Consider the following 9,111-nt stretch of genomic DNA (forward strand, 5'->3'; position numbering starts at 1 on the left):
AACATTTTACCATCGAACGAAATGTATTGATAACAAGAATAAGGACGATTTATAACAATTAATATTAATTGTATGTTATATATTGGAAATTTCATTTGTTTCTAAGACTTTTTACAATTACTAGTCTTAAATGCCATGACAATAAAGAAAACAAAATCATTATATATGTCAATTTTATTTTAATGTTATTTTTAGCATGGACAGATTGGGGATCCTGGAGCTCTTGTTCAGACACGTGTGGTTATGGCCTCAAAGAGCGCTATAGGAACTGCAGTGGAACGTCTGACATGCAGAATTTCTGTGTTGGGTCTGATGTTCAAAATGTGATGTGCAAAACATCATGTGGGTCTGATGTTCAAAATGTGATGTGCAAAACATCATGTAATGAAAACAGATGTAAGTATATTCAAACACAGAATGATCCAACAATTGTATGCTCGAATCCATAGTTCATGTTGTCAAGTACTTATTACCGATTATTTAGTTAGCGGTTATTATTTAAAACATGTTACGTACACTAATTATCTTTATTTGGAAAGTTCCCAAGTAAAACAAACCTTCTGTTAATTCGTATTTTTTTCTATCAGCATTTATTATATAAAAGTCAGCTACACAATCATATTATTTAACCGAATATTGATGTAAAATGTATTTCGCTGCGTCTGTGATATAAAAATTAAACGGAAGCATTATGTCTTATTATGCCACTTTAATTTTTTAATCTTTACTTATATGCAAATATATTATTTAAATTCACGGTGTATGCATCGTTTTCCTTGACAAAACATAGTCATTTTTAGGCAACTATTTATGTCAACATGATTTGGAACTTAAAACCGGTGTGAAGTTTTCCATGCGCCGTTCAGAATAGATATAATGTCCGGTTTGCAGTACATTCGCAATTGTTCTGATCGTCCCCAAATATCTAGGTTAAAGACATATTCAATCCAAACAAAAACACTGACCTTATATAAAGTTGGTCGGGTTATTCCAAGCGAACATTTTTTAAGGATGGCCTCACAGTTATACTTATCTACTCTTTCCCCTTGTAGCACTCTTTAATATCATTATATCTATAACATAATACTTGTTTTCATATTTTTAAATATAAATAATAGAAACAAATCCGAGGAAGATAAATATATATGTAAACATAAAATAAACATACAATGGGTGTAAGCAACTTTAATTTAAAGGATATTAAGAATCAAATAAACTAGTTACCAAATTAACCAACTGACATAGAAAATTATTGTATTTTATAGCCAAGAGCTTCTGTTTATCACTCAATATATAAACCCGTATGTTCAAAAAGTAAAACCCGACTGATGTTTTATCTAACTTTTTTCTAAACTAAGTCTGCATGTTGCTTTTTTAATAAAACGGTGCATTGTAAAACGTTACGAGAGTTGTCCGCATTTACTTGATAACATTTTACCATCGAACGAAATGTATTGATAACAAGAATAAGGACGATTTATAACAATTAATATAAATTGTATGTTATCAATTGGAAATGTCATTTGTTTCTATGTTTTTCTAGAAGTAGTAGTCTTACATGACATGGCAATTAAGAAAACAAAATCATTATATAAGTCAATTTTATTTAAATGTTGTTTTTTAGCATGGACGGATTGGGGATCCTGGAGCTCTTGTTCAGACACCTGTGGCTATGGCCTCAGGGAGCGCTATAGGAACTGCAGTGGAACGTCTGACATGCAGAATTTCTGTGTTGGGTCTGATGTTCAAAATGTGATGTGCAAAACATCATGTAATGAAAACAGATGTAAGTATATTCAAACACAGAATGATCCAACAATGTTATGCTCGAATCCATAGTTCATGTTGTCAAGTACTTATTACCGATTATTTAGTTAGCGGTAATTATTTAAAACATGTTGCGTACACTTATAAACTGTATTTGGAAAGTTCCCAAGTAAAACAAACCTTCTATTGCTGAACACTATCCTTCTATATTATCTAAAGCAGTTGTGCATGTATTTATAATTATTCATGATTAGTATTATAATAATGACGGAAGAATATCAAGACAATCGTACATTTTAATGAAAGTTGCGCTATGATGGTTATTTCAGTAAGCGGTTAGCTTGCACAACTTCTAATAATTCACCGAAAAAGACTCGTAATTAACGACAAAAGGCGTTTTATGGTGTAAAACATATTCCTGTGATTGCAGCAATTTGTCTAAGATGTAATAAAATAAAATTGGTCGCGAACCTGAGTTAAAATAATTAGAACACTAGTTCTGTGCACCACAATAAAAACAATCGAGTTCATTACGTTCATATTCACCTGTAAATCCTTACACACGATACTAAGACATCAATGACCTGGATATGAAACTCAGAATATTTGTTTTTGAAAACAGTGTGTGAAATGTGTACACGCGTTGATTTTATTTTGTTATTATATCTATGAATGTATTCATTTTTTATTTTATTTCAGATCAATTAGTGGTTCCTGTGATATATTTCTACGCCAAAACCCCAGCACAGCTAACCATGACGTCGGTACTAGACGTCATTTTCACTTCTGTGAATGTCAATGAAGGTCAAGGCTATAACCCATCCAATGGCAGATTCACTGTGTCAGTCGCCGGCCTGTATGTGTTCACAGTTCAACACTGCATCCAATCTGCGAAGTTTTCCGACCTGGAAATTGTTCACCAAGGGAAAACACTGCAACGGGCAGTGTACCAGGATGGTGATGACCTATACTCGTGTTCCGCTATGCAGGCATTTACAATGGCTACAATGGCGGATGAAATATGGGTGAAGACCACGGGAGAGTGTTATTTCTATGAGGACGGTGTTCGCTATACATCATTTTCCGGCGCACTGATTCATACATAAGATACTTACATGACTGTAACATACAGTATCCGACTTTTTACGCAGTCACAAGGAACGTACATGTAGAGCAGTGCATTTGTTCTTATTGTAACGTTGACGAACGTAAACGTCATATCTTTTAAAAATAAAATGAATTTCGTCTTCTATGATTTCGTAGAAAAAAAGCTTAATTACATTCACTTTGTATCCACAATACAATGCGGCTACGGCATGCGATGGTAGTATTGGTAGCATTATTGTCACATCTATATACAAACAGGAAATTATATGTAAACATTTCTGTCTGAAAATACACTTGATTGAAAAGGTTTTAGACAAGCGTTTAAAATGCAATTATTTCTGGGGTAAGTATGAGGTTCGGGTTTGCAATTAATGTTCCTAGCCGGTGTTCCAAGTTTTAATAATTGTATGGCTTTAGTTGTCGATGTTCTGTTATAAAAGAAGTCCAAAATAAAATAAAGATATTCTGATATAGTGTTTTGAGTTACATTCTTTTTATATACCAGTTTATTGAATAGTTAAATAGAAAATATGCAATTGTGTACACAAAGGTAATACTGACAAATAAAACAAAGTGCCAGGTCAAAGCAGCGTATATACATAGTGTCGATTTCATATATCCTAATAGACTAAATCAATATGTTGTCAATTTCGTGTAAACTTTAATACATAACAATATAAGTGGGTTTTCCAAAATTACAGCCACCAAGTGGCAGTTGTGTTCATTGATTATATGCGCATACACAACGGAAGGCGACAACTCTATATAATTACGCGACGACAAGACTTTGCGATGCCGATAACGAGACACTACAATGGTGATGGAACGTGAATATATTGCATTATCATAAAGGATTTGTTTTAATAAACACTGATGTGATTACTTCCTTCTTCTCTATGCAAATCTGCTCACAAAATACGAAGCGTTCATTAGGCTTTAACACCGAAATTTGCCACACCCGTCAAACCTTAAGCACTTTACGTACACGTGTCTTCAGATGTCGCTATTTAATATGAACGCGTTAAAATGTTTTATTATACCACCGCATTGATATCTGCCTGATATAACATTGCCTGATATATTTTTTTATATCATGTTCAACAGGAAGTTCTTATATCAGTCATATGTTGAGGATGGTCATATTACTCGGAATCAGCTATAAAGGAATACGTTTTAGTAAAATCAAATCAGATTCAACAAAACAAACAATTTGATACTAAGATGTAATATACTTTAAACACACAATGCAACACAAACAGCGACAAAATCTTTTTTTTTAATATTATAAGCGCGTGCTCATGACGTCAGTATTAACACGTCAAATGACACAATATAAAGAAGTGAAACTCCAGCTGCTGGAGCAGTATTGCATTCTCATTATATACAATTAGTTGTTCCTTTATTTAAGGCAAGTGACCATTTGCCTTAACAGTACAAAACAGCACAATATAAAACAACATAAACACATACAAGAATAAAGCTGAAGTAACCGACTTGGAACGGTCAATGCAAAGCATTGAAGGTAAAAACCGGTTTTAGAGCGCTTAGCCTCATACTTGGCCCAGCAAAATTCATGATACATATCAGTTTAAATACAATTTAACATCATTGCATTGTAACTCAAATTAAACAATAATAAAAAGGGAATTAAAACACATTCAATTGAATAATCATTCGACATCGACAAAATAATTCGATTATTTCAATACAGTTCAAGGTTGTGTTTTACTTATGCCTCACTCGGTCATCATCCGAAATGACGAGGCTTTACCTTCGGATAGGTAGTTTACGATTTAAAATGTGTTTATTTTGGAATTTACAGCAGGATCGTTTAAGGTACATAATCACGTAAATTTACAGCATAGTCTTTTGAAAGTGTTGAGTAAATAACCTTAACTTCATTGACGTTGCCAATACAATAAAGCTGTTGTCAAGAAAGTGCACAGATTCGCTTCAGTTCCCAATTTATGCTTGGAAAGTCGTCGAACGCCGTCGTCGAAGCGTGGAGAAGGGAAGTAACTACGTGTGGACCAGATTATGGATATGAAAAACACATAACAGGGCTTGAACGGCACGTGAATCGCCTTGTTAATGCACGATTTCTTCCGTTCAAGCCCTCCTTTTGTCAAGTTTCTGCACCCCACCAGAGGGCATTATAGATAGAGTTTATGCAATAATTATTGTTAACATGATAATTTCAGATTAAATGTAAATTAACACATTGTTTACTATTGCTCTGCAATCTACACCTTTCTCACGCAACAATTTTTAAAATTAAATATCTCACTTATGAGTACAGATTTTTATTTTAAATTTTGCATGTGATCATTGGACTACAATCTATGCAAGCTAGCGATAAAACCATTCATCCGCGACGAACGGATTCTTAAGCAGTGTGGTAGGTATCGTTTTATCTTACTGCACGTGCAAATATTGAAACGCGATTTAAATATAATTTATTTTCGATTTCATCATTTGAAGTGGGTTCTTACACCAGGAAATCTTAAAATAAATTAAAAAATAATTTGGATCGCATAAATATTCCGTACGCTACATTCCCCATATACTTAAGCGTCCGATCGTCAGGGATGAATGATTGTATCGTGTGCTTGCTCACAATGTAGTCACAAATGATCTAATGTACAGGTTTAATTCAAAACTTTTCTTTATAGCTGAGATACACAAGTTTAACAAAACCATGCAATAGACAAGTCACCCAGTGTAGGCAAATTTGGAACGGTGAGGAAACATCCCTCAAAGCTTTATAAACAAATGAGTGGCTTCAATGAGAAAGAGATGTACGTGATGTTGGTAGAGCCACGGGAGGACACACAAGGAATGAGTCACTCAACTTTGTTATATCAATGACTTTTCTCAATGTTATTATTTTACGCTGTACGATTTTTAGAATTTGACTTTTGAAATGATGTTTTATTTGTGTTTTGTTTTATTTGTTATTGTCAAATAATTGCAATTAAATTTACAGACATTAATACTTATTATTCTTTGTCCAAATTTCAAAAAAATAAGGGAGCTATATTGATTTTAATACGTGTTGCATTAGTAAAGTCTCCAGTAGTAGGCAGGCATATGTGCTAGTTCAACATGCAACATATCCTATGTCCAAATATAAGTTGAACTAATTTGCTACACACAACATACATGTAATGAAGATATGTGTGCTACATACATAATTCATAATTCATAATGTGCTACGTGATTCTCGAACTGCAACGATATAAAGTGTACTTGTCTGTTGGTCGTTTAAACAAATTTTGTGAACACATACACACGTTTTAGCATTGACTATGTAACATACGCTACGTAGATGGCAGACATCCTAGCATGGTATGATTACGAAATGATATGAAATCGGCATACGATAACAGCATTTATATTCAGTTGTTTTTGTGTTACTCATAGAAAGTGAAATCGTATTTGTATATTCTAAAAAGGCGTACAATTTAATTTCGAGTGTCAAACGCACGTTACTTGGCACATACATGTATTGTTACATTTTATCATAACGTTTGAATTCATTCTTCATGTATTCCGTTGCATCATTACAAACACATGCTTTGAACGAATCGATTATTACATTTGTATTGAATTTGTTAACGTTGTATCAAGTAACATGTAAACAAAACATTATCATTCAAAATTAAACATAGAAGGTTGGGATTGAGTTTATTCCGAACAAAACTTACAAACAAGGACTACAATTAAAACAAAATTATTAGTAGAAAATTAGACGATTTACCTTTTACTTAACAATTGCAAATCAGACAAGTCCATCTTGTGCCTGAAACATGTTTTGTCTCGTAACGTTTCATTGATTTGTACAATTCATGTATACATCGCAAAAACGTAGATGAAACTATTGTAATATTTGCACATACAAACTTGTCTGACAAAGTACAACAACACTTTTCGACGTACATGTTCAAACTAGCAGGCATTTGCTAAAAGATACAAAGTTATGCATATGCAACTTAAATAATCATACCTTAATGATTAAATTGTATGCTCATTATTAGTAAAACAAATGTAAAACATAACTTGAATCATCTACATGTGATAACAACATGCGGCATTGTATGTTTGGTGTTCAATTATTTTTACAAATTCTTGTTTTAACTGTTTTAAAAGTAGCACATCTTAATGCCACTAGATGTTCTTGCTCACGATGAAGTAAGGATTCAGTGTGTGCCGTACATTTCTAGACGTTTAAATTACGGATAAGTCAGTAAAACAAAAACTCAAATTTCCGTATTTGAAAATTTACCACATAAGCTGACTTTGTTTTAAAGAAATCGAGTAAATCTTTATATAATTCACTATACACATGTTATTTGATTAAACATGTTAAAGCATATTAATAGGAAACGTAGCAACATTCATTTTTCTAATATATTCGGAAAGATCTTAAGAAACATGTCGGATGTTCATTCATGATCTACAACGCCAATAAAATATAGCAACAGTGCGATCATGGGCCGCAAAAATCTGCGTTTTCTTTTCGATAATGATTTTGTTAGCTTGAAGATAGTTAACAAGCATAAGGAAATGTTTGAATTTGAAACGCGGAACTATGCGTGTTCAATTCGATTACAATTGTTTTGCAAGAAAAAGGTTATAAAGCTCATGGAAATATTGAATGACATGCATGCATAACCAACATTGCAATGTGCACAAACGAATTAAATATCTGCAACAAAGAACTAACCTTTCCATCTAAATGGTAGCAATATGGCTACGATACATTCACACATATATTATATAGTCAATGCATATTGACACTCAAAATACTTACAATAATATAGCATTGCCGGTCCTGAACAATAATGTGCAATAAATATGACACGCGATTACATTTTTATTAATATGATGTGTTAACATTGTACAAGCACTCATATATACAGAAAATATAAGAAATATATTTGTCTAAGTATTTGAAACCTAGGCTGTTAAAGGCATATTCGTCTTAAACGTCCGTGTATATTCAATACGGGTTATCATTAAGTACTGTAATATATCAAGTATCACGATTATTAGGCAACAGGAACAAAGTGTGTGTTTGTTACAAACTCATCATAAAAGCACGTTCTCAAATGTAAGGCTAAGGACGATTACTAATATTGAGTGTTAAACCCGCAAACATGCTGGTCCATATCCATGTTAATTGTAATAAATTATTGTGTTATTGCGTGCATTGCTATTTCGTCTGGTAACGCAAATTCGCCAATGACTAGGCAAGATTACAGTAAAACTATATAAGTAGTTTTGAGCCCATTTCGAAGGATTATAGAGTAAGCAAACTTTTGGAGATCGAGTCATGACTTATCATCTCTTTAATGGTTTGTTTAAGCGGATTATAAACGTGATAAGTATCAATATGAATAAATGTCATATGTAGGGAATATGTGGAATAAATAGTTGTAAAATGTAGTTTAAGATTTGTTTCAAACGTCACATATGATATATAACATTTACACATTAAATGCATGTACACTATTTCTTTAAATGCTTTTGTGAAAATATAGATCTTCCAGAATTCATTGTTCTAATACAATTGTATAGATAGTGTGCTTGATTTACGTATCACTTTCAGGTTTCGTCTGCGTGATCGTTTTATCTTGCTCTCCTTCGTCAGGTAAATGAATTTGGGATTAATTGTTATTGTTGTTCAATGGACTAAGTGTTTTTATTTTGCTTTGTAAATAACTGCGTCATTTGGGAAATCGTATCAAATTCGTTTCAGGTTTTCTTCTGGACACGACCCCTACATATGGTAAGTTCTGCAAATAATTGTGAAGAATATGTTGTCTGAATAGAAAGTATGCAACATGTTTATGTTGTATTTTTAAACTTACATTTTAAATGAAATTATCGTATCATATAAAACAATACAAATGGTTGAATGTTTAGTTTTAAGTTAAGTAAAACCTATATATCATAACTGTATACACTTGCAAATGCTTCCATTGCTGCGAATATTACTAACCCCATGTTTAATCACGTAAAGCATGCGTCGACCAGCAGCAGAACTGCGACGTCTTCAATACATCATTCGGCGTTTGCAAAGACCATCATAATGCATATCAGATATGTCGAAAATTTTGTGGATTATGCAACGTAGGTACGTATCTGAATACGCATAAGCAATTAAGTCGAACGTCGTATCATAACGACTGATATGTTCGAAATGTTTGAAAAATGGGTTTTGTTAAGAATTAT

The 9,111-nt window shown here is 32.8% G+C and overlaps 1 protein-coding gene across 1 annotated transcript; it reads left to right on the top strand.

Annotated features, from left to right (window-relative positions):
* The first annotated feature begins 876 nt into the window (after positions 1-876).
* LOC127835605 (complement C1q-like protein 3) lies at positions 877-2,873 on the top strand. Its single transcript, XM_052362042.1, has 3 exons — positions 877-883; positions 1,625-1,786; positions 2,467-2,873. Exons 1-3 carry the CDS (start codon positions 877-879, stop codon positions 2,871-2,873), a joined length of 576 nt encoding a protein of 191 aa, XP_052218002.1.
* The last annotated feature ends 6,238 nt before the right edge of the window (positions 2,874-9,111 follow it).

This window comes from Dreissena polymorpha, chromosome 6 (genome assembly GCF_020536995.1).
Source record: "Dreissena polymorpha isolate Duluth1 chromosome 6, UMN_Dpol_1.0, whole genome shotgun sequence".
Taxonomy (NCBI): domain Eukaryota; kingdom Metazoa; phylum Mollusca; class Bivalvia; order Myida; family Dreissenidae; genus Dreissena; species Dreissena polymorpha.